This window comes from Nipponia nippon, unplaced genomic scaffold (assembly GCF_047370975.1).
Source record: "Nipponia nippon isolate SJK-2023a ecotype South Korea unplaced genomic scaffold, ASM4737097v1 scaffold_1, whole genome shotgun sequence".
Classification (NCBI taxonomy): Eukaryota; Metazoa; Chordata; class Aves; order Pelecaniformes; family Threskiornithidae; genus Nipponia; species Nipponia nippon.
In genome coordinates, this window is record NW_028262290.1 from 51337991 (window position 1) to 51365323 (window position 27333).

The 27333-nt window shown below is 42.1% G+C and overlaps 1 protein-coding gene across 2 annotated transcripts in view; it reads right to left on the minus strand.

The window, feature by feature from the left end:
- LAMA3 (laminin subunit alpha 3) overlaps positions 1-23379 on the minus strand; it is a 122156-nt gene extending 98777 nt beyond the window's left edge. For both annotated transcript variants that reach the window (XM_087754927.1, XM_087754922.1), the window contains exons 1-5: positions 23119-23379; positions 17101-17253; positions 5319-5436; positions 4579-4697; positions 2834-3004 (exon numbers count right to left, since the gene is read on the minus strand). In XM_087754927.1, coding sequence (XP_087611053.1) covers positions 2834-3004; positions 4579-4697; positions 5319-5436; positions 17101-17253; positions 23119-23379 — 822 coding nt within the window. The remainder of the gene's footprint in view (positions 1-2833; positions 3005-4578; positions 4698-5318; positions 5437-17100; positions 17254-23118) is intronic.
- Between the last annotated feature and the right edge of the window lie 3954 nt (positions 23380-27333).

The window sequence follows — 27333 nt, forward strand, 5'->3', positions numbered from 1 at the left end:
CAGTATGAGTACCAGCAAATCAAAGTCAATACCCAGGATACTCTGATAGCAACAGGCTTGTGCAGCTCACACCAAATGCATATTGCTGTAGCTCTCCATTCCCCAGCAGCTACATAGCCACCAGTACCCAAGCCCAAAGCTTGTTCAAAGCCAGCTTGAGGATGGAGATGTAAAGTACTGTCAAAGCATCAATTTGTGAGACTTTGGTCTGGTGAACAAACCAGGCACGTTGGTATGGGCAGTGCAGTTTCCCCTTTCAGTCAGACATGATCACTAAACACTAGAAACAGGCCAAAATCACCAGCTCAGTCAAAATCACTCATGAGTCAAACTGGATTTGAAATTGTGACCTGAAGTTGAAACACTTTGTATCTCATCCTCATGCCTTGCAGGCAGCCAGGCAACAGAAGATAAAAATTTAATTGGTTCAACTCAGTGAAAATATAATTACTGTATACATATCAATAGTAACTTCTGCATACATTTTTGTAGCTCAGAAGTTGTTTCCTTGTCTCCTTAGAGCATCAGGCAGAATGGAGAGCTGGTTGTAAATCTTGATCTCTATGTACCCCCAGAAAAATTAAAGGGGCAGGTTTAATGCCACTGGAGGATGAAGAGAAAAAGGGTCAGAACATAATGCAGTTATGTCTCCTGTGCTCACTCTTTTCACAATACAGCCCCTCTAAGTGGTATATAGAGCCTCTCTCACTGGTGATCCTTCCCCTCTACTCAGCACTGGTGAGGCCACACCTGGAGTCCTGTGTCCAGTTCTGGGATCCCCAGTACAAGAGAGACATGGACATACTGGAGAGAGTCCAATGAAGGGCCCCGAAGATAAAGCAGGGACTGGAGCACTTCTCCTATGAAAAAAGGCTGAGAGAGCTGGGACTGTTCAGCCTGGAGAAGAAAGGGCTCAGGGAGGAACTTATCAATGTGTATAAATGCCTGAAGGGAGGGTGCAACGAGGATGGAGTCAGGCTCTTTTCAGTGGTGCCCAGTGACAGGACCAGAGGCAAAGAGGCACAAACTGAAACGCAGGAGGTTCCCTCTGAACATCAAGAAACACTTTTTCACTGCAAGGGTGACTGGCACAGGTTGCCCAGAGAGATTGTGAAGTCTCCCTCCATGGAGGCACTCAAGAGCTGCCTGGACATGGTCCTGGCTAACCGGCTCTAGGTGACTCTGCTTGAGCAGAGAGGTTGGACCAGAGGATCACCAGAAGTGCCTTCCAACCTCAACCATTCTGTGATTCATTTTGGTTGCATATACATTCTCTACTTTTATGTAGGTGGAGTTGGCTGGGCACAGACGAGATGCTTCCCCAAGGCAGGGAGCTTTTCCAACTAGTTCTCTTTGCTCTAGGCAGGTCAAGAACAGTAGATGGGATATAGACTAGGAAATATTTTTTGCCTTCTGAACTATCTCTATTCAAATATACACATTCATTTCTAACTGTGCATGCCATTTTTATACTGTAAGTAAAACCTACGCATTCAGTGTTTTCAGCAAAGCTAGAAATGATCATTGTGACTCTCACCAACATATTTGACTGGTTTTTCTGCAAGTCTTCACAACACAGTCTGTAGTTTCATACAGCCTTGCAGAACTACACTTTACTACTAACAGTAATAGTACTGTCACTGGCCAGTAATAAGTCAAATTAGCAATAGGCCAAAATGATTAATAGGCCAAACTGCCACAGTTTAGACATAGAACATACTGTATATAATTCAATGTGTCATGAACTCAAACCATTAACAGGGGAAGCTAGGCAGTTACTTGGATAGGAGAACAGAACTGGTCTGGTTTTCATCTGTTTCTATAATAAGTTTAACACAAAGATTTTCCTTAAGAATATTAACTCTTTCCTAGACTTGGAAGGTCTCTACAGGGAAACTTGCGCTCTCTTTTAACAATTTAATAAAACACTTCACATTTCATTCATCTATCCTACCTATGATAACATCAGAAGTTCCTTACACTAAAGCTGTGCTGCTTGCCAAGTAAATTAAATACTGCATTTACATCTGCCTGTGAGCAACATCTTAAAATTTACTTAAGACAATAAAAGTACTTAATGGGAGTGCTATCAAGTAACTGGAATAGTTTTATGTTTTTCAATGCAGAAACTCTCACACACATTTGTGCAGTGCCTCACCCCAGAGTTTCCTCCAATTGTTACCGAATCTTCATTTTAAATGAAAAGGTTAAAAATAACAATACAATATGAAGTCTGCAGTCTCTCTAAGTATATGAATTTCTATGCGGTGTTCCCTTGAGGGTGCTGAATTTCCTTACATTTCCCCACTGAATGGGAGTGGGACTTTGGCTTTCAAACTCTTGAATAGCTCAAAATCCACTGAAAACACCTAGGCATCTCAAATGATTTGTGGAAAGATAGCAACTTTCAAGTACGCCCTTTGATTCCTGCTCCTTCAGAAACTCAGGTACTGTTTCCTGAAAATCTTTCCTTGAATAAACAAGGGAAAGTAGCGTCAAATCAAGCAGAAGAGATTTAGTTCCTCAGCCCTGCGTAAGATAGTTTAGAAGATTTCCGCTGTGGCTCCTTATAGCTCCCGCGATGCACCCAACTTCCTTCCATATTCGAAAACAGGGAAAGAAGACAGTCTGTTACAAAATCATTAATCATTACTTCCCCTCCAAAAATCTGTGCTTACCCAGTTACCTTCTTGTCTAAATGAACCTGGAGAAAATACGGGGATTTAAAGGTGGGTGACTGTAAAATCTGATCGTTAAAACATTCAGATTATTTTTTGGTCTCTAACATGCTGAATACAATTGTTGAGTACATCTCAGTGAAAACAGTACTTACTCTACGGGTTACAGTGGGGTCTCGTTGAGCTTTCGATATCAAGTGTCCAAGAAGTGTATTAGTTCTGAGAAAATGAAGACGGATGTTTGTTGCTTTTGTGAATTCTCGAAGACTAGGGGAATAAGTGAAGTTTTTTGCTCCTGGGCGGCCATTTACCAAAGATACTACAATCTAACAAAGAAGTAAGCACATTCTTGTTAAAATATATCAACTGCAAGTGTCAGTAGTGGCACAGAGCAAAATTAATAAAAGAATCCAAAAACTTACTATTGTTTCCGAGTGTATTTGCAGTAACAACTACACATTTCATACTGAAGCCAGGACATTGAGAAAAATAGTGTTGTTAGTCTTGGACCCTCCTGAATTCTCATTACCCACATGGCACATCAAAAAAAAAAGTGCCTCTATCTGTTTTGAAAACAGTAGGTATAATACACAAGAAGTACATGTTTTAATAGGAAAAAAACAATAGGAATAGTTGGAAATAGTTATATTAACAGTTGATAGTGTCAATGGGAGTTTTGCCTGTGTAAAAACATCAGGTTTTGGCTCTTTCCCAAAGCACATTTATTTTTGGGTTAAGGCACAAACATTCCTGGAAAATATTATTGTTACCAGGTCCAGTGCCTGGGAGCATATTAAAGGTCTTTTGGAAGAAAGTACACAGTGTTGCTTTAGAAAATCCCCTCACATGAAAGCAGGTTTATCTGACTTTCAAAACAAGGGCTCCGGTACTTTTTTATTTTTTAAAGAAACAGATGCCAGCAGCCTAGCAATCATGAATCTCTATTAAACTAACAATCCAGTGTGCATGTAGAGGACTGAGTAAGAGACTTTTGTTTATTTATAACCGACCAGATAACAGATTTCTGTTTTCAAATGGCTCCTACACTCCGAAGCACATAACAAGGGAATGGTGACAGTTCTGATTGCAGCAAAATTCCTTTAGGAAAAGTCATACAGCACATAATAGGGGATGGCACCAGCAGTGTTCTTCTAGGGAATTTATTCTTTACAATATTTTTATTAGGAAAATTTTACAGAAATGTTAATAAACAAATTCTACTTTAATATGAAATTACAACCCCAGATCCATATGCTCAAAACTTTGGATAACTCTTGAGGAGTTCAGACCTGGATTCTAACCACATCAGGCGTAAAAGGAGAACGTCAGCAGGAGCCATCAGCACAGTCAGGAGTTTAACACTCATTCAAGTAACACAAGCCATAATTCTGCCTAGCAAGGAACAACGGCTAAAATCAGAGCAAGGTTTTCCAAACACATGTATTATATTCTAAACGTGTAGCATTTTATGCATTCTTTTCTTAAATAGCTACTTATTCTTGAATGCTAAATACCTGTTTCTACAGCCTTTACTCCTATGAGCAATTGTGATGCAGTAAGTTCTGCTGTGTACATTGGAAGTATTCAGAAAACACGGTCAACACCTTCAAATGCATGTGGCTAAAGTGAGGTACCTAAATCATGACAAAAATCAACACAGGTGGCCCTGAGCAGCCCCTTCCCCCACAGGGAATGGTGAAAATTAGAAGGAGCCAGCTCACCCTCCAAAAATCTCACCAGCTACTTAAGTGCTTGGTTATGGACTTACTTATTAATGTAGATCCAAGCAGTCATAGCTGGAAAATTATTTCCAGTTCTAGGTCTTTATTGAAACAGCAAACTTCTGAAACCAATGCTGTTTTCTTCCAGCATTACACATTACTTTGCTAAAAGCACTTACCTCTCCGTTTTCAAGAGGCAGAATGCGAGAGTACTCTGTGGTGCAAAGGACATCGCTGTCCCTCCTCACTGGAAGATTAGCTTCCTTTCCGAAGAGCTCCAAGCAATCTGCTTTGGAGTCTAGTCAAGTAAGAACAAAATTATTTTTATATGTGAAAATAAACACTATTATTTTAATTTAAATTAATGAAGAAGTATCCCCTGTGCTTTCTGGTAAATTCTCCCCCGTAACTGAATAATAACAGTGATTGTGTTGCTCAGCACAGAAAAATGGAAATTCCTAAAAACAAATCATTTCTCATCCTAAGCAATTCAGTGGTGCCTGACCAGACATGGCACAATATTTCTCATATCATCACAAAAAAAAGCTACTTATGTACTCCAAGATTTTGCATTTGTATTTCACTTTTTGATTTTTGCAAGGAACTCCAGGGTCCCATGGGATGAAGGACACTGACATGCCCAAAACCCAAGACAAACAAAATAAAACAAAAATTCCCAACAGACTGAAAAATATTCATATGCTGAGTTACACTTTCAAAATATCACACTTGGTTTTAGTTACACTCTTGTCACTAATTTATTGTGGATAACTAAGACAAGAGAAATGTATTTGACGTTCACTGTCTTCAGTGCGGTTGAAATCTTCAGCGAGACCCATGGTCTGATTTTCCTGCTACAAGGCAAATGATTAAAGAAACCTGTCTGCAAAAGAGCAGTAACTCAAGGATTGATACTCACGAGCAAAATATTGCCAGGGAGTGTAAGTTCTTCCAAAGTCCACTGATCTTTCTAAGATCCAGAGATCTGGACGAGGAGAATTTGCAAACTTGATAAGGATATAGGCAACATGGAAGAGCTGGTAACAGAATATACATAGATCTTATCAGAGGCTTTTTGAACTCTATAAAAAGTACCACAATACTAAAACTAATGCCAATAAACACCTTTTCTTTAGCATATAGTGAGAAGGCTATCCTCTGCAGTTTCATTCCCATTAAAATAATAGGCCAGATTCTCAGCTGGCTACCTCACCTGGCAATGTGCTCTAATACACTAAGAAAGCTGCAATAGCACTGTATTAGATGCCATCTCTTACATTTCAGAACAGCTCTGTTCTGCACATGACTGATTGCTTGGGTGTGTTAAGGGTATAGTATTTAACCTTGAAAAGTTAGCATCTCAACACATCATTGAACTAAGATACTTTTGCAGCATCCTGGGACATCTGTGTTGCATTCCAATCATGTAATTGTGCTTGTAGTCAAGAAAAATCACAATGATGTAAGAGAAAATACACACACCCTTTACACTGGGACTCCTTTGGTTGCGTTTGATAGTAATCTAAGCCACCTGTTCCCTCACTTTAAGAATATTTATAGATAATTTTGCCACTTGACAGACTTTCCAAGTAACAGAAGCAAGCCACCCCAGAGTTTTGTGGGTACCAAATAATACAGGAGAAATTCTTATGACTGGTAGCTCATTCATTGTCTGAAACAGCTCAAAGAGCTTCATCAGCTCAAGGTTCCCAAGGTCAAGAGTAGATACACAGTGACAGACCACAGAGACAGAAAGCTCCCAAACACTAGAGCAAAAATGGATTTGATAAGAAAGAAAATCTTACTGTAAGCCTCTTGGGATAGTCCACAGTCATAAAAATCATAACATCAGTAAAATTACCTCTACACAAAAGGCTGAACACAGATTGATTCTAAGAGTCATTTAGAATTTAAACAACCACAACATGAATATGAGCCATCAATAAATGTGATCTGATACTGAGGTACAGTCAATATTCAAGTGAAGCTGCACTGGAATGTCCCACTCAACAACCTCAATTCAGAATCCTCTGTTTGCAAGAGATTCTGACTTTGGTGGGGGAGGCGGGGAGTTAGGTCAACAGCCCATCAAGTAACTGCTGCCAGAGCCCTCACATCAAATACATCCATGCAGTTTATCTTTGCTCAAACATGACAAATGTCGTAACCCTGAAGCTAATACTTTGCACAGGTTATTACACTCCAAACCACAAGCGCGTACAAGCTCCCAACCACAAACTGGGAACAGCATCTGTTAGCATGCCTGGCCCATTCATCTGCCAGCTAGGACCAATTCAAGAGTTGTCACACCAGCTAGGGCCACCAAGAGCCAGATAAAAATGGAGAACAACGCAGTGGAGCAGATACTGGGAAATATTTGTCCCTAACCAGTACTGCACATGCCAATCCCATGGCTACATGCAGCCTCAGTCTTCACACATCTATTTCAGACATCAGCTTTTGAATATCAAAAGTATTCACAGAAGAAAGTAAAATCTTTTCACAGAGAAACGGGAGGAATTCAAGGACTTCGTGGAGCATGCTCTCGTAATAATACCTCACATCCCAGAAGAAAAAACTGAAGCTTTTTCATTGTGCGTTCATTTAATGCAGTGTGGACAACAACTATCCAGGGCAACCGCCTGTTCTATACACACCAAGACATCGCTGCAGCAGGTGTCGTACCTTGAAACCTACTTCAGAAACTGTTGATTTTCTGAATGTTGCTTACCTAGGTCAGTGGAGAGACAACCAGAGAAAAAAAACACTTTCATGTTAGTGCTGGAATTTACCCTGCCTACTTAACACAGCCTGACAAGCACCAGCTTCACCTCCTGTGATACTAAATTAGGTACCTAAATAGCCAGACAGTGCCTATATATGGAAAATTACTTACTAGACAACAGTATTGAGCAAAGTAAGTGACATCCATTCTCTTGACAGAACCATGACAGAACCCAGAACTGTGCACAATGACTGCACAGGTAGAGTAATACCCTTAAATTACCAATGGAAAGTCTCTACACTGATTGTCAGAAAAAGATGAAGACTTTGGGGACTGTGGCAAGATTTGCTCTTACTGGGTTTCTGATACTCTTTGCCTAAGTAACTTCTGTTACTTGACTGGCAAGTTTCAGAGTAGGCATATTTGCCATACAGACATTACACGTCATACAGTAGGGCCATTCAGTGCAAAGACTGGTATCCTCCCAGAAAAGCATAATAGTTCTGAAATTCCTTAAAAAAAGTACTTCATGGGGTTTTTTTGGCCAGCTGAATCTCTCAAGGGGCATTGCCCTGTTCAAACCAGGTTTGCAGTGGGCAGGCAACTGCCTATCCATTAATAGTCTTACTTCCCCTATGTTTGGGAGTCCCATCCTTACATGCATGTTAACAAGTGTGGATAACACTCTGTGTGTTGATCGATACAGATTTAATCAAGACAAATGGTTTAGAAAGCTCAAGAGGAAACAAAAGCAGCATACAGAAAAGGTCATGCCTTCTCCAGGGCCCCATCGCTTGTAGTCACATTGTGGAATCATTACAACAATGACCTTCTACCTACTCTCCAAAAAAGTAGATGACATCTGCTTCAGTTTGTCATACAGTTGTTATATTCTTTTACGCAGATGCTACTCAAAGTGCTGACACAGCCAGTCTCGTCTCGTCTGGTAACAGGTGATACCTTCTCATAAGCGTGAGCAAAATAGTAGCAGTGAATTCCATTTCCACTGTGCTTCCACACTGCTGAAGAAACATGAGACATGCTCGCTTGTACATCAGTGTCACCCTGGACTATAACCTTTCATAAGTGTTTAAAGGATAAAGTGGCCAAAATGAAGGCACACAACAGTAAAACAGCTGAACCACCATGCGGCACCCGTGAAACACCTGTATGCCATATCTGCTATGCAGCTGTGGAATTTCCTTAAGCCTATGACTACTGAATGCCTGTGAAGTTGAAGTACTGTCCAATATATGTACTATGTCAGGAACGCCACAACACACTCCTCTGCCAAGTCTGCCAGTGCAGGAACCGTCTTCCAGCACCACACTTTGCCTACTTCCATGCAAACAACCAAACGGGAGAAAAAATGTATGGCAAGTTCAAACTACCGTTGCATATGAAAACCTTCAATTCACATGCAGCTCACCGTACATCTCATAGTTTGAAATACTGCTCAGGTTTGTACAGTCACATTCAGAAAGGGGAAAGGAATAGGTCTTGATAAAAATTAAATTAGTGTTAGTTCATGACAACGTATCACCAAAACTTAGTCACCAACCCTATCATCTGTCCCGCTGCTGACTTCACACGGGTGCCAAGGATTTGGTTCTGACCTGGATCAAGGATACAGAATTGATCAAGGATTCAATACTGACCAAGCTGATGAATGGTCTCTCTCCAGATCTGATGAGGCAACAATGGAAGAAAAATGATCCTTGGCTTAGCAAATAAATTCTAGCTAAAGACAGAGGAGTAACCTTGCTGACATAAGACCTAGAAAAGCAACCATCAAAACCAATTTTAATCACATATTCTAAGCTGGCATTTCACTAATTTAAATCTTGATCCCACTGCACTGACAGAAATAAGACCTACCCTGAAAAAAAAGGCGTAATAAACTGAAAGCAGTGTTTTTCTTCAGTCATTCAGTTTTGCAAAAGAAGCAAGTTTCTTCATTTTTGAAAAAACGTTTATTTGGTTGCTTTTAAGTCAAATTTATTTCATTAAAAAAACAACCATTGTTCAAAAGGAGTGTTAAAAATGTAAGTAAGCATTAAAAACAACTGCTCTTATGGTGCAATTATATAATAGTAAAAAAAAATTCACCACAAAATCTGAAATACAGCTTAATCAAAATTCTGACAGTTTTCTCATATGAATAAAAAATTAAGTTTAAAAGTAGAAGTAGTATTTTGTTTCCAGTAATGGAAACAATCCACTCTGGAAATGCATGCTTGAAAGAGGATGTATTCCTGTAAATGTCCCAACACCATATCCTGCCGTAATCTAGCAGCATGGGTCAAACCTGATGGATTGTCAACAGTTGGAATTTAACCAGCTCCATATTGATGTGAGCTTTTCCTGTTCACTCAAGTTTGTTCAGATTTGAAATGTTCTTGCAGGCAGTGGCCCTGAAGACTTATAAAAACCCAGACAAATTTTTTTAAAAATCATCCAGTAGAATAAGCAAAATTGCTCATCTAGGAACAGAAATTATAATTCAGTGTTAGGAATTACTAATATTACATTATAAAGACAGAAACATTTCTACAGAAGCCCTTACAGGTGAATTTAAGACTCCCTTAAAAGAGCTCATTTAAATTGAATGAGAATCACACTGTACCATTATTATTGATAATACAATATTCATGATCTCTAACAGCATGTATACTATTTATTTTAACCCAACAGAAAGAAAACTTCCTATGACCCATTGCATTCTCATGAGAATTCTAAAAATTACAATAATATTCATCAAAAGTCTTTTCTCCATTTTCAGCTTAAAAGTTTAAACAACTCTTTAAATAGAGGAATTTCCAAGACGTGTTTGAATCCTGAAATACATATGCAAATGGAAGAAAGATGTGCATATACAAAAGTACAGTATATTCTCCTCCATTCCTACCACCATAGACTCAATACAGAATTCTAAAATACTGGGATGACTTGTTAGTTAAATTCTGGGCTTAAACTAGTACAAAAGAAAAACACACTATGTCCTGAATAATCATTATGCTGTGTGCTGCACATGTAGGAAAGGATTGTTCTCCCTGCTTGGCTCATGAAGAATAAAAATTCCTGAAGTGCAGTAATAACAAGAACACAACAAAAGTCAGGTAGACTATCTATCTGAGGCATTTTATAGATCTCAAGATGTGTTCAAAAGGATACCACAACAATGTCTCTTCATGTAATCTGAATTGTAGAAGTACAGAGAACAGCTGTTTCTAGCAGGATGGTATTTCCTCAGACTGTATTAGCAGATATATCTACACCACCAAAACTTCCCTCAACATAATATGACTGTTGTTCTAGGCTTCCAACATTATCCTGAATAATGTCACTGTGGCTGGCATTGCACATTACTCAGAAGACAGTGAGGTCCCTGCGCTGAAGGACCTCTGCAGAATAATGCCCTGCATTAGCAGACACACCACCTTTCTCTGCTTGCTGGGTATGTTAGTAAAGAAAGTGAGAAAGAGGAAGAAATCTGATGATCATTCATTCAGTACCTAAACTAAACTTCTCAGACATGGACCAATGCAGGAGTGGGATTCACGGAAGTGTGAATTGTGCTTAGCACCTGCTCCAGAACACACCTTAGGGCCACTGATTTCACAGGGTTGGCGTGTGCATGCCCGTTAGTCTCTTAATGTCATGAAGCCTTAAGGTCTTGAGCATTGATTTTTCTCAAAGACCAAGACACAAAAATAACCATCTATGTAAATGAAATAAAAATCCCATGTACTCTGGTTAAAATGAAAGGCTTTGATTTCTTGTGGTTGCAAAGAGGTCAGCACCCCCTTTCTTCCGTAAACTCTCAGTAGGACTTGAGGCACCCTTGCAGATCCAGAAACTTAGTAAAACACTCCTGACAGTCAGCATTTGGTAATCCCCAACAATGTATTTTGCAGGTGAAACTGTAATATAAAAAAATGCCAACTAGAGAGAGCTGAACCAGCCTTTTTGGCAGTTGCCAGCTACTCTTCTGGGTATGTGGAAAAGCAGCTATGGCAGAAGTGTAGAGAAAAGCCCGTGTGAGTAGTATCTGAGAGGCATTAGATCCACTGAACGTGTTCCATACAGTTTATCCATGTACACGTATATACAGCAATGCTAACAGCACATAAACAGTGACAGCGACTGCAGAGGCTCCCATTGCACAGCATGGAGACATCATTCCTTGCGTACCGGTTTCACAGTCTGGGGTGCAGAAGCCAAGAATAAGTGCAGGACTTCCAACACTGTTCAGTTAGCACTGTACGTGTTGTATTCATATCACTTTTTCATTTAACAAGCCACTGACGCTAAAAAGCTACACTTTTATTTAGTTATGTAAGTCAGTGCCTATGAATACGCCTCACTGACATGGCTGGAGATGTTAAGTCTTTTCTCTATCACAGTCAATGAGCAGGACCAGAAGGGAAAAGCTCTCCGTGCTTCACAGGCAGTATTCTGGAATGAAGGAACACTTTGCGAAATGCAAAGGTAGTCCATTGTCCAGGTTCAATCAGTCCTTAGTCTTTTTGCCAAGACTGCAGGCAAATACATCAACGATTGTTAGTTATTATGCTGAAATTTCTCATGCAGCCACTTTTCCATTGCCATTTGGACAAAGACCAACTCAATGCTCTTAATTATTTCTTACATATGGCCTATTTCTTCACAGAACACTGAAGCTATTCATATGGGAAAGGATTTGTACAATTCAGACCTCAGTTGTCCAGGAGATAAACATCCCCCTACAAGGGCCGCAGTCTAAAGTAAAAAGAGCACAGTAGTACCATAACACTGGAAGGAAACACAGGGATGCGCAGAGCGTTGGAGGCTATCAGCAGAGGTTCTGCTGAGTTGAGTTGAAAGTGAAGTATTTAGGACAACATATCACAAAATGAAAGTAATATGTAGGAACGGGCATAGGAAGGGAGGTGGGAGAAGCAGAAGTAGAGACATCGAGACTCCCATCAATGAGTGGGAACAAAGACCTTCCTAAAGGGATGCTGAAGAAGAACTGGAGGAAGACAGTGTCAGGAAGGCTAAGGAGAGAAAGACCTGAAAGATTTTTTCTGTACATTTTGAGAATAATACCAAATTAATACCAAAAACACATTTTAAAGCCAATGACATAGATCTATTAATGCAAACATAAGAAAAAAATTACTGAGCCATTCAAAAGATCTTTAATTAAAGCTTTAAGAAAACACAACACATTGACTATGTCTTCAAGGACAACATATGAGCAAGAAAGGATGTAGTTAGGGTATTTCCCTGACGAGCACTGGCAGCTCAGCTCAGAATGAGCCGGTGGTAGTGTGATTGAGGAATAAACGGAGCGTGCATTACCTGATACAACTTTCAGAAACTTCCATCAGACAGCTGCTACTTGATCAGCTGAGGTTGTGTTAATCTAGAGTTCGCAGGTAGATTCACCTTACTGTGGTATGAGCCAAGATCAACTAACTTCAAAGCATAGTGTTTTGTGGCATGAACCAAAGTCAGCTTCTTGCACAAACTGAAATACTCAGAACCAGAGTTCTCTAATATGAAGTAACACCAGATTTTCTGTGATGTTAGCATCCCCATTTTTGGGTATTGCAGGGTCAATATTTTACCTTCCCCACACCTAAAAGGCCCTTTTCTCCCTGGTGTGAACCACAACAGCAGAGCAGGGGCCAGTGCTGCTGCAGAGGCAGAGCTGTGCAGGGGTTCCAGAAGAAGGGCTTTGTCTCACGGCTGGGGCAGTTCTGTAGGACTGCAGAAGCTTTATACAGTGGTTCTTGTGCCCTAATTTGTAGGACTTCTCAGTGTTATTATAGAGGTTATACAATTTCATACTCAAGCTGGGTCAAGCAGAATGAATGCAATGACTATTTTTGGAAGCCCAGTTCAATGCAGCTTATGATAAGCCTCCCACCACCTTGACGGTTTCTGCCTACAGGAGAAAGGCCTAGAGGACACTTTATATTTTACAGAATGATAGTTAAATTAACTGTAACTTCAGACCCATTTTAAGAAATCATGTCAGATCTTTAGTAAGTTAAGAACAATTGTTTTTAATAACAACAATGAGCAATAGCTGATTCATATTCTCAACAACAAATATCGTTTGTAAAGCTCTTCACATAAAGGATTGCTATCAAATATAAAAGCTAAACCCATAAGAAATACCTACCATATAAAAGCAACTCAGAAGATTTGCCAAACTGCGAGGCTTTTTTTGTGAAATGTTTACATACTTTAATTGGCAGATAACATAAAAGAATCAAGTCCTCCACAGGCCATACCACTTATCTTAAATTAATGGTTGAGTTTCCCTCCCTCCCTAGTAAAAGTACTAATTTGGACATTACATTCCACTGTGTGTCTTTAATTTACAACAGTGACTAATAATATCGCTACATAAAAACTACTCAACATATTAGTGCACAAGACTTCACCAAGCCCCAGTCTTTCAGCACTGCATTATTGCCACAAAAGCAGAGTAAAGCAATGACACGCAACTAAAAGCAACAATAAAATTTGCTGACTACACTTTTTGAAGTGTAACAGTTAGACATTTCTTTTTCATCATACACTGTCATGCTATCCTGAACCTTCATCTTCTACTTCTGAAGACAGAGTTCATCAAAATACCTGGGGGAGCATTAATGTAATACCTGCTGAGCATTAAGAAAGCCAAAGATGAGGACACACCTGCTAAAATTAAATCAAAAAGTCAGGGGAAGGGCAACGAACTTAAGTCAGACATTCTGGATTCAGAAGTTTAAAATATGTTGAAAACTGCATTGGGAAAATCAGGACCAATTAAAGGAATAAATGAGACTTCATTTGATCTAAATATTTTAAACAAGTCAGGAATAGCCACAGTATAATCAGGTATGCTAACAGGATGGAGAGACTGCCTCAGGGGTCAACATTATAATTATTATTCAGAAGGACTGTGATTGATTAGAAATGTAACTATAGCACAGAAAGTCACAAAGGGAAGTAAAGCAGGGCTTTTGCTTTAAGGTTTTTGCTTTTTCTCATATTACAAAGTACATAAATATGAGCACTTTTCTAGCAGGAAGATTTAACATCCTGAAGGGATTTTGACTTTCAAAATCACCCCTAGCTCTTGTGAAACAGAAACAGCAGCCGGTGGGTGTTCTGTTCCAACCCCATGCTAGTGAGTGCTCAAACCTCCATCATGGTGCAACCATTCAATTAAATATTGTCATCAGACCATGGCAAAAGGCTCCACTGGGACTCCGCTCACAGTCTTAAAGATATAATGGCAGGAACGCAGCAAATGAAAAGCTTTTGACATTGCACTAAGTTCTGCTTCCTCTAATTGTGAATATTTGATGACCAACTTACAACTCAGTCATTGCTTCCCTGCACGCATGTGTACCTTACTCTGTCATGTTTTGCACATGCAAAAACATTTCCATATTTTGTTTGCAGAAAAAAGACGCCTTGTGTCAAAATAAAGAACAGGACAACTATTCAGTGAGGAAAACTACATCCCTGCTGTCTTTTCAATATTACAGCCTGTGGTTCTGCAAGGTATTTAGGCACACATCAAACTTTAAGAACATTTCTTTTTCCTTAAAAACCAAAACCTTAATTTCAGCTCACTTGAGGGGGAACTGCACTCTGAAAATTTCTGTCTCTGTTAACTACTGAGAAAGTCTGCGTGACTAACACACACTAAGCTCTTAATTTTTAGGACCTTGAAATAAGGTAAGTTGAATTGGGGTCTCGGTGTTTACCTGTTTGCTTGAGTAGACTCAGTCTGTCACAGTATTTAATTTTCTTTTTCATTATTAGTATTGTGCATTACTGTATGAATTTGGGGTGTGAGAATACTAAGCAAAATGTCAAAAGTGAATCTCAAGTTCAAACAGATCCTGAGATTAAGGTTTAACTGACTGAGTGCAGATATGAGATAATGTCCATGGAGTGAGAAAAAAACAAAAACAAACCATCACATGAATCCTACTAAACCCTCATCCATCCACCAACTAAAATTACCCCTTCCTGATCACAAGACCTGAAGTAATTTTGACCTTTGTCTTAGGTTTCTCTCGTTTCCAAGTAACGGAGTTCAGAGTCACCTTTCCAAGCGGTACCAGAGTAAAGAGAAACACACAGCCTCCTGCTGAGAAATCCTTTAATAACTACAAGAATTTTAGCACATAGCGGTTGGTCTCCAAGGTGTCCCATGAGAAGAGGGCACTCAGTCCACATCCTTCCTCTGAAGGAAGGAGGTTTCTCAGAAGTTCACTCAACACATAAAAGATAAGGTGTCTGTCAGTAGGTCTTCCAAAGAAACTAACAAGTACACAGTAGGAATAGAAGTTTTGGATGGAGCAATGTGCTTCACAAGTGGATGATGATGATGTACAAGCGTTGGTCACAAATATGCTGGACTACACCACAAGACAAATTACAGCCTGCAACCTAATCCTGCTTCTTGCAGAGACCACGATGGATGCAAGCAGCTCAGAAGGTAAGGTCTGCTTTACTGGGAGGTGATTGCCTTCCCATGCCTATTCATAGCACCCTGCTCTGCATTCAGTGTCCCTACTCTGTATGCCCAGCCTGAAAGACACACTTCCCTACAGTCTGCTGGGGAAGAATGACTGAGCAACTCACTTCACAGGTGCACAAAGCATCAGGGGATGCAACACTTCGCAACTCTACAGTGTAACAGAAAGAGCAACACAACTCAGAGATAGGTCCAACCACTGTGTGCTAGGCTAATGTGGACATTGCGGCCTAAAAATTCATCAGCTTCTACATAGCTCTCCTTTCTTTCATGGTACACTGGAGAAAAGCAACCAAGAAAACAGGCATGTTATTCATTTAATTAATAGAAATGCAAATTCAGTAATCACAGCAGTTTAGTTTAAGTCCTGATACTCTCTGTCTTAAGTCGTCTGGCATTTCTGCACTGCTGGTGCACTGGATCCAGAAACACTGAATGAAGACATCCTCAAAATGAGAACCATTCCAGTCATGTGAGGGACAGGAGCATTACAACCCCATGTAACAGAAGACGTAAAATAATTTGCACCTGAATCCCCAACAAAATGGGAGCTAAGTCTCACAGAGAAACATTTTTCCATAGTTATTCCTCCCCTTGCTGTCAACTAAATTGAATGTCTATTCAAAAAAATCCTGTCCTATATAATCAGTCAATAAGCAGTTACTACTTCCAAAAAATATATGCATATGTATACATACATTTTGCAGCCCCCAACATATATTTCTAGTCATGTATTTTCAGCTGGTGTGAACTTGCAGAGCGTAACTAATTTCACTGGATCAGCGCCCAATTACGGCAGCTGAGAATTTGTCCCTATGACTAAAATACAGATACAGAGGCTTTACTGTTAGCTACTTGCCAATCGCTTGCAGAGGAAATACGGGTGTTCATGTTACTGCTATATCACTAATTCATATTACACTGGTTTTGCTGTCCCTTGCCTTTTAGATCATGTTATCAGTATTTTTCTACCTATCTTGAAGATCTGTCTGGATGACAGAGAAACCAGAAGGACCTCTGAGGCAAAAGCAGACTCCAGACATTATTCTCAAAATGTATGCATGGTAAGAGATCATGAACTATCTCTCTCTCTCTGTGCCCATGGAAAAGGAGAATATGAAATGGAAGATAGAGGCCCAGTTTCAACTGACCAATCTCCCCGGTAACCTCAGGTTAATGAGTTACAGTGTCTGTCCAAGAAAGCACACAGTCATGAAATCTGTGTGATGCCAGTGGCAAGAACCCACATGATCAAAATTCCTGAAGGAAAATAATCACTTTAATAAAGTTAACTTGGTAAAAAAACACAGAACATAAACCAGACAAAAAAGCTGTGGTGTTGGAAGTTAAAATCATCAGTTCAAATGTCTCTCCCAATTGCAAAGCTTGTATATAAACGCAAGAAATGATCAAACCTCACCCAATAGCTCATGCACTCACCTGTCCCAGATCTAAAGTGACATTGACTTCGTTGTACTTCAAGCCCATAGAAAGAGGAGGACTTTGCCACCAGCGCTCCGTGCCATCAATTGCGTTGGATACCGGGTGAGCTTTACTGGGATCAGCAGCATTGCAATAATCACAAAACTGTCCCTGAAACACAATAAATTCAAAAGATGGTCTCAGTTGAAATCTTATGCACTGCAGACACATGCTGTTGTTAATTGAGATTCTGAACTAGAGCACCGACTAAAAATGGGGTTAAATTTTGTCTCTCGCTTTATACAGTGTAATTTTTTATGTATAAATGATTCCCCTGGCGATTAAATTACACACTTATACCCTGAAACACGCTAAATTTTATGTTACAAATTAAAATTTCAGAAACCTCTTTAAGGAAACTACAATAAGTCTTCCTTTATTAATGAATTTACTAATACTTTGGTGAAATTACCTATATTACGTCTGCAGGGGTGTCTGCAGGAAATTAATGAAACAAAGATTCTTAAAACTGGATTAAGACTAACACACAAATTATCCTCCATTCTCCTAAAAGACTGTGAAATAGCTACATATGTACATAGCCTGGTATTAGTAAAACCATAAAAAATACTCTATCTGTTACTTGCCTGTAAGTTTGGTGTTACAATTTTATAATACTGCTTTCGTTTTTTTCATGCCGTTATAATACATTCTGAATCAGAGACTTCTGAACAATATGTACTCATGGAAAATGCAACGGATCCTATAGAGTGTTCCCTTTAACCTTCCCTTTAAAGAATCCCATTGTATCTTCATTTGCAGACGTTACCACCCAATTTCCAGTCCACAACTAAAGCCACACTCCGGAGATGCCCTGATAATCCCTCTTTGATAGTCTCTAAAGCTCTTTGTACTCTTCTGTACAATAATGATGAATAAACTTCAGGAAACTTAATTGTCTTTTAATTTGGCTTGTCCCACAAGCAGTATTTTTTATCTTCAAGAAACTGCATTTTACAGTCAACTAACATTAGTGCTGAAGCGTTGTAATTAGTTATTAAGGGGTCTTTTTAGTGTCCCATTCACTTCTTGCTCCAGTCACTGGGTGGAGATAATCAACGAAAATGCTAAACTGTGCCAGGCATAGATTATTGTAGAACCCCAATAGAAAAATGACGTTTTCTTTAAAAGGCAGTACCCTCTTAGTGGTTACTTCAGTCAGACAGTTGTTTGATCCATTCAGCCTGCGAGGTCCTGACACTGTGTTGGACCCATGTTTTAAATAAGCTAATATTTGCACCATTCTCTTTGTCAGCTAAGCATATTTTCATCAAAAAGATGTAACAAAACTTTTGTTGTTTCCACAACCCATGTTGCCTGGCATGATGTATATTCCTACCTTTTACGTATTAGCAGAATCCCATATAACTGCCATTAGTTTGTCGCTGCTGTCAGGCTAACAAGTGTAAAGTAACTGAAGCAACCATACTTGTCCACTTTTAATAGAGGAGTAACATTAGGGCTCTCACATTCTTGCTGGGTACAGTCTTGCAAACTTGGTGAATTTAAGATGTTTATCTCTAGCAGAATTTGTTTAACATCTGCCATAGTTACTAATGGATTGGAAACTATTTCATCATTCTCATGTGATACAAATACACCATCTTGTGTCTTTCAAATACAAAACATAGATGTTCACTGACTATTTCTGCATCAGTAGTAACAATTTCTGCATCTAACAATGGTCCCATCCTCATCTTGCTCTTCCAGAAAGCCCAGAATATGATCTTGTTTCAAGAAGACACGGCTACCGTTAGCTGTTCTGACTCAGCACTGCAGGTGTCAACCTGGCTGAGGGTTAACTCTTGAGAATTCAAGGAGTTGTTCAGAGACTTACTAAATCGTCACGTACATAGGTTGGTTAACTATGTCTGGGGTCATGTTATAATACAATTCTCCTCCAGCTCTGTCAGAAAAGATGGTTTGGCTGATTTTCATACAAACTACAATATGCCAGGACACTGCTGGATTCAGACACAGTTTGCTGCAGCAGACCCCACATCAGCCTGTGCTAGCTACAGGCAAGGTTGCCAGTTTCTGCGGTGACGACAAAGAACGTTGTCACTATCTGCAAAATCAATACACTGAGAAATCAATCTATGCACAAACAACTGCAGTTACCACCACATCAGAGCATCTCTCCTGACAAATGCATACCTGGAGTACTGACATATATGTGTTACAACAGTACAAGCTTCCCTAAATAATTTTATAGCGTGCATGAAACATGGTCTTTAGATCTAAATTCATGTTCACAATGATCAGGCTGGAAATAAATACATGGGAAACAGTTGCTGCTAGTGCAGGTTCAGCTCTGATCTGGAAACAGCCTCAAAGAAAGGCTGAATGAGCAGGAAACCATGGGGAGTATTAAACGCAAGTGTTACATTTACATGCACCTATGTGACTGCAGTATACCAGAGCACTTGATCTGAACTCAAGATACCTTCTTTTTCTTTTTAGGCACATAATTCAAAGAATTTCATTGCAACAGCTGGAGTTTCAGTTATTTAAAGTACATTCCAGCAACCTTGCCAACAAGGCAGCAAAACAAAAAATGAAAGAAAATAAATTATTGGACAGAGCAGCCTTCCCTGCTTCCCACTGGCAGTATCTCAGGCACGCCACGCTCGGCCTGTCTGCTACAGGACACGTCTCCATTCCAGGAGACTGGGCCTCCAGTCTTTGTTTGATTTTGGCTGCAGTTCATCAGACAGGCAGGTGTGCATCTGCTGGTGACCTTGTTACCCTCCTTTCCCCTGGTTCTCCTGAGTGAAGGAGAAAACTGGAACTGCATGAAGGAGTTCGCTGAAATACACCGGTGCGGACCAGAGACATCCAGGGATCAAAATGTCTCGCCTGTAAGCTATAGAAAGTGACAACAATGAAGGATTTGTTCACCATTTAATACCTAGCAGTTCTGTGCCCGCTGGCAGGGCAGGACAGGTATGCAGTTAAACTATAATTCACACCCGCACACCACTGCAAACAGATTGGCAGACAAAACCAGGCATGCCATTTATCTGTCAGTTGCTGAAATATTTTACACTGCGGCACATCTCTTCGCTCAACATTGTTCTTATTAAGTCATTGTCCCACTTGCCAATGCGCTAAATAAGGGAAAACATACTGCTTTCCACAGCATATGGCCAGCACTGCCTTAAGAGCCTCGGCTGAGCTGCCTCTGAAGGGACTGTCCACCCCACCGATCACCTCGCAGAAGAGCTTTAAATGACTTCCAAATGCTCTTTCTGGATTTGCCAGGTACTAAAGGCTTCATTAAAAGACACATAACTAAATGACAAGCTGAACAAGAGAGGCCAATGGCAGAGTAGTGGAAACAAAGCTGGGGCTGCTGTTCCTCTCTTTGCCTTATTTTCAGTGCTTGGGATAGCACTGGCAACAGAGCTGGCTGCTCCCTTCGTCAGAAAGAGGATCAGCCTCCTCACCTTCTTTCCAGTTTCCCTATTCACAGAGAAACAGCTGCAATCCAGCCTTGCAGAGACCCCAAAAGCGAGTGAGTCAAGTGTATGGCATTGTTTTACCTTGAACTGGCCTGACACGGTGGCTATTACACCTATCACTTTATGTAAAAGCCACGTGACCTTCCCTCAGACTCTTAAGAAACAACACGTGAATACTTATGCTGATTTTAAATCCTTCCACGTAAGCTCAGCTTCTGCAAGAGTTTAATGCACTTCTCTCCAATCTTCCACGAAAGAAGAGATTCTCTTATTTACAGTGTCTTTGAACTTGTGAGGTGGAGTGGCTTGATAATACGTACATTGTGCTGTTATCGCGTTTTCCATGGCTGGATTTCCCTGGCCTTTTGAAAGACTTTCCAGCCCTTCTTGAACCACAACAACTACTGGTAAAGCACAGAAGTATTCATGTTATGTATCTCAATGGGGCTTTGTTAAAACTGGAGAGAGACGCTGCTGTATCCATGCTTACACAAACGCTGCAAGAGGCACAACATGCTTCCTTGTGCCAGGGCTGAGCTGTCAGGAGTCCTTCTGGGAACTTGAATCAGGCATGAGCCATAACTGCCCTCTAACCTAGGACCTGTAAGGCAAATATTTAACAAGAGGAGCTCCCCCCCTTTCTAGCCTCTACCTATATACAGCAAACCCGCATTTCCAGATGGGTATTAGTATATAAAGGGAACAATTACAATTACAAAAACCATCAATGGCAATGTGCATCACACAACAGGCTTCGTTCCGCTTGCTTGACATCTTTATCTGATGTTTGTTTTGGCTGATTTTTGTTATACTGTGATTTCTGATATCCCAAGGCATGTTAGTATGAGATTTCACTGCAGCAGTGGGCTATAGCATGTTGCTGAGAGACTATTGGGCTTGCTATTCACCTGGTGGCATGGCTGTCTCAGGCAACTTTAAACGTGGGTGTTGCGTTCAGTGTGGAGGGATGGATGCCTAAACTTCAGAAGTGTGTTAGAAACAGAGGACCAAGCAGTTTCCTGATCATCACAACCTTTTTTTGTAGCCTTGGTTTTGGCATGTAATACCTGTTACCTGGTTTTCCTATTAGTAAGACTGTGTATTACTCAGCCTGTAAGCATCTCCAAAGCCCTTTGAGCTTTTTATGACAGAGGGCACTATACAGATGTAAGGGAAACTGTGATTTCATGGTGAGGCAGGGAGGCATGGCAGAGAGAAGTTCAGGGCAAAGCACGCTGCTGGCTGTGGCTGCAGAATGAACTGCGAGGGCAGGCTGCGTGATGGTGCATGCTCCCTTCTGGCACTTGACAAGGAGTACATATGCTGCACCTTCTTAGTCCTCTCTCCCTCTATTGAGCACCTGTCCCCATTAAAAAATGAAAATAAAAACTCTCTTATCCACTGGAACCTCTTCTGAAACCACATATGACGTGCTGATTCACTATTAAAACATACAAACGCTTCATAAGACTTCAAAACACTAACCCTTCTTCCTAGATGCTAAAAATTTACTTGGATTCTTTCTGTATTGCCTGGAGTCAGAAGGTGGACCTTAAAGCTTTCAAAATCCCTTTCAAATTGCAGTTTCATTCTGGTTCTCTTCTCCTCCCACCGAAAGAGAATACACATAAAATAACTTTGGAATGTCTGAGGCTTTAGGAAAGTCCCCCCTTTAACAAAGTTCTGATCAAACTGATACTGAACATCCATCACAGTACATCACAGAGTTTGGTGCATTTGTTACTCCTTCCTCACCATCTAACAGACATGTTCATACAAGTTTCTATCAAATGAAAAAGAGATTTCCATTAACCCTTTGCCAGGAGTTTTGCCGGTTTTTTTGTGACTGGCACAAAATGTGCGTAGTAACCTTATGCTATGCTAGGAGAGAGTGTCATCATCCTCACTGCCCTGGGTGCTCCTACTCCCTGTCAGAGTCCCAAGGAACCTCTGCCCACACGCAATGCAAGGCACAGATGACGAGCCTCACGTTTAGCGCTTGTAAAATACCACAAAGCCACCGGAGCTCTGTTCCCACCGCCCCCCGGAGAGATGCCCGCTCCCCAACGAGGGGTTCCCAGTGCAGTACGTCCCCCGCCGTTCCCCCCTAGGCTCACTGCTTTACTCCCAGCAGCATCAACGCTGCTCTCCGCGGACCATGGGCCAAGCGCTGAGGCCGCAAAACACGGCTTGGGTACTCCCTCAGCCACCTCCAGCCGCCCGGCGGGACGAGCGGCTCGGGCATCCCCGGGAGCCGCCGCAGCAGCGTGGGCACCGGGAGCGGCGGGGGCAGCGGGGCCGGAGGGTGCCTGCGGGCAGAGGGGCGGGCAGAGGTGCGGGCAGAGGCGCCGCTGCCCGCCTCCACCCCTCCCAGCGCTCCCCTGCCCGGGGTCCCGCTGGGTCCCCGCTCCCCTGCTCTGCAGGGGCACACGCCCAGCCGGGAGAAGACGAGACCCCGCAGCCCGGGGTAACGCCGGCACCCCCGCAGCTCCCCAGACGGCGGCCCGGTTACCTGGATGGCGCGACCCAGGGGGGCGGCGGCCGGCCCCCCCACCAGCTTGCAGTACAGCTCCGGCCGCCCGCCGCCGCCCGCCGCCGCCTCCCCGCAGGTGGCCGTCGCCCAGATGCTGGCTGCCGCGGCCAGGTTGAAGTACGGCGGGTGGAGGCTGAGCCCCGTCCCGCGGGAAGCGGGGGGCTCCGGCTGAGCGGGGCAGAGGGTGAGGAGCGGCGGGAGGAGCGCCCAGAGGAGCGGGCAGCCCGGCCTCGCGGCCATCCTGCGCCGGGCTCTGCCCTCGCCGCCCCCAGGGCGGCCCTATAGCTGCGGTGGGTGGGCGGGCGGGCCGGGCCGGGAGGCGGCAGGGGGCTGCCCGCCCTCCTCGCGCTGCCCGCGCTCTGCCCGCGCCTCCCTGCCTGCGGGGCGCGGGCTGGGGCGGGGCGGGGCGGGGCGGGGCGGAGCGGAGGAGATGCAGCCCCGCTGCGGGGCGGCGGGCGGAGCGGGGAGCGGGGAGCGGGGAGCGGGCCGCGGGGGGCCGCGGCCCCGGGGCCTGCGGTGGGCGGGGAAGGGTCGGGTCTCCGGGCCGGTGGGGCTGCCCCAGGTGTGTGCCCTGACCGCCAGCTCCGCGGGCATCCCGAGAGGTGGCACACACACACCCGCACACCCCCCGCCACCCCACGGCTCAGCTGGCGCTCTCTGATCCTCCCTCGATAAGTGTGCGGGTTAATATTTTTAACGGACCGTGGAGGAATCTCAGAGCATCCCACGCTCGTAAGCCGTGACCTGTCATGTCACATACGGGCAGTAAAATCAAGGTTTCCCAGCTTCCTCCTTGCACAGGGCTATCTCCACGCAAGGTATACCCTGCTTCTACCTGCAGGTCCTTGGGAAGACACCCTGCGCAACTCTGCTGCAGAAATCACGCCTCCTCCTGCCATTTTCAGTGCTCTGAGGCTGCTGGAAACCACGCAGCCCAGGCCACCACGCTACAACGGACACCCAGTGCTCTCGGCTCCTTGTGAAATGGGTATTCCTGCTCATCCAAGGCAGACAGTGAACCTCCTGTCTTTTTCATAGAATCATAGAATGGTTTGGGTTGGAAGGGACCTTAAAGAGCATCTAGTCCCAACCCCCCTGCCACGGTCAGGGACACCTTCCACTAGACCAGGTATTTGGCACAGGCTCTGGATGACACAGAAGCCGGAGGGGAGGCTGGGGAGGGAGAAGGAGGCCGGAGAACTGTGTCATCTGTATCAGGATTAATGGCGTTGCTATCCTGAGTTTCATACCCATTCACATGTCCAACCCCACACACGCTAACACATCCAGTGCTCAGTTCTCTTAATAAAATTTGCCAGATTCAGGCACAAAGATATGGCTAGATATACATACCTCTAATATTTTAATAGTGATTCATGTGAGTAGCAAAGTATTTCCTAACTTTATGAGGGCTTTGCTACATGCCATACAGCACTAGCAAGGGAGATCCCTGGTATACAGTTTCAAGAAGCACCAGCCGCAAGCTATTGATTTTGTCTGCAAGAAAATATCACCACCCTTGGTTTTGTGCCACTATGGCTTTAGCACACTATAGAGACACATCTATAAGAGACAATTTTTGTGTCCTCCATAGAAAAAGCTGGCTTTCATAAATATAGCATGCTGCCAATTTAAATGTATCAGATTTGGCTATTCTATCCATAAATGCTTTCAATTTCTAGAGCAGCTTAAAAATATTCTTTTCCAACTGTGACATTGTGGAAAGGAAATTGTCTTATTGCACATGCCAATCATACCACTTCCTACAATAGTTTGTACTTCATAAAAACTACGAGAGGTTTGAATACAGACAAGTAACACCATCTTTAAAACGTTCCATTAAACAAAATGCCCCATTATCAGATAGAATATCCACTGGTCTTTTCAACCTATTTCTTGAAAACCTGTTAAATCCTAAGACACTTGGAGTAGATCAGGTTTTACAAATGGAGATCTGGAAGTATCTAAGTGTCCTTTAAGTCCACAGCAAGCAAGCGCTTACAAAGACCTGCCATCCATTAACTTGCTGAGCATCCTTGTCCTCTTTATTGTTAGAGGAATTAAATCAAATTGAATAAAAGCTGAGCAGAGCATGTTCCTGTAGAAAAGAAACGTTTGGGTACTTTAAGGGAAATCCATTATAAAGTACAATATTAAGAGGAACTGATGAAGATTACAATTATGAAGATTACAAAATCATCACAATCTCTTTCAGAGTAGTCAGATTATCTCCAGGATGGACATTCAGTTAGCAATCTCTGGAAGACGTTGCTTCTGTATATACCCAGCAAGCCGTGAAAGATTTTCTCCTCTTCAACATATTGTCAGTCACAACATTTGGGGAAATTAGTTTACTCCAGTTATCCTGTACATTCCTACAGATTGGACTCCAGTGGTGGGATTGTTGATTTTAATGACAAGGCATCTTTTGCTATGAATGCTTCAAATTGAAATAACTGCAAAAGAAATAACCTTTAGTCAGTTCGGACACACTTCTTGCGCAGAGCCCTGCCTCTGCATGTGTGGGGATTATAAGCAGCGCTTCCATCTCTTGAGTTTTGAACTCTTCTTCTGCACCTCTGTCTCTGGTCTCCAGAATAAACACTTGGGAAGGGTTTTCTGAGAAGCATAAGCCTAGAATAAGAATAAGCAGAACATAAACCTGGTGATTCAAATACATTTGATGAAGCTTTAAAAAAATTACAGAATGTACTGAGAAAGTATAGAAAATAAGTGCCTAAACTAAGAATTTGAGATGGAGAGCTAAATCCTGTGTCTACTAGAATCTGCTCCAAATTTTCTTTGACTGCATTTGTGCAGAGTAATACCTGACAAATTTTTCTGGCATAATTTTGTGGGTAGTTCAGGTAAGGAATCCAGCTGCAGGAGATCCTTTGCAATCTCACTTTAAAGAGCAGATTCTTGGAAGCTGCGTGGTAGGTTGCGCAGCACAAAAGGCAGCCCTTGCTCACAAGAGGTGTCCTTTCTCAAACAGGGAGTATCAGTGAGTTTATTGGGAAGTATCACATGAGAAAACACGGCTTACGTGAGCAAGAACCTAATACTTTAGTAAAATAATGACATGTTCTTGGATCTGGTTTCCTAAAAGTTAAAAACAAGGATGAAACTTTGCAAACGTTCAGAAAATTAGGCTATCGGATAGAAAAAGAGAGGAAGAAATCCTCCTGTTCCCTTCCTCATAAAATTATGTTCATTTTGCTTGATGTATAGCTAGATTTAAAAAGATTTTGCTGGCCTTCCAGGTGATTTTTCTGTCCTTTTGTTAAGTGCTTATGCCAAACAAGCATTTTTATTCAGTGTGTTTTCTAGAAATGGAGACTAAAATGCCACCTTTTACGTTGTCTTGAAAAATCTCTAGAGATACCTAAAGATGTGGACAGATTTTAGGAAAAATGTTATGAAGACTTTTGCCTTTGACTCAAAGCAGTTGGAAATAAGATGTTTATAGTGGCATTCCCAGCACAGGTACTCAACAACTTGCTTTCTGTAAAAAGTTTAAGTGACCAAAAAATGTATGCAGAGGCCCTGGAGCTGTGTAAAGCCAGAGTGAATTATGTATGTGAGGAAGCAGACAGGAGCAGGGGTGTGGGTGTATACGTGGAGATGATAATGACAGCGTGGTCTGTCACTAGCAGATGGAAAACTGAAAATTTTCAGTGCTATCCTGGTCTGATAGCGCTGTGCAGGCTGTGGTATGGCCATGCGCAGGCAGGAGTCGAGCCTGGTTTCTGCAGGGCTTCAGGACCACAGGAAGGAAGGGTAGAGTAAGGAAAATAAAGGAGAGAGAAATTTTTTCTTGAATGTGACTCTCCAAATTTCTAAACTCCATCTCTCTTTTTTTTTTTTTAATCTATTTTAAGCCAAATCCAAAGCCAGCAGAAACCCACAGAAAAACACTTACTGACTTCACTGAGCTTCGGCTCACCCTATCTAACGTAGAACTTCATCCTGTAAAAAGGTCAGTATCGATAATTCGTGGGATGATACTTCATCTTCCCCTCATGTCATCTTTTGTTGTAATTCCAGGTTCCAGAAACACAGATAAGAATTTATTAGCTGGCAGCTCTCAGCAATCAGCATTTATAAGACAGTGGCCCTCTGCATAAAACACTCTTCTCCAGCTACCTGCCCTTTTTTCCTCCCAATAAATCCTCTCCTCCTTTTTCCTTCAGC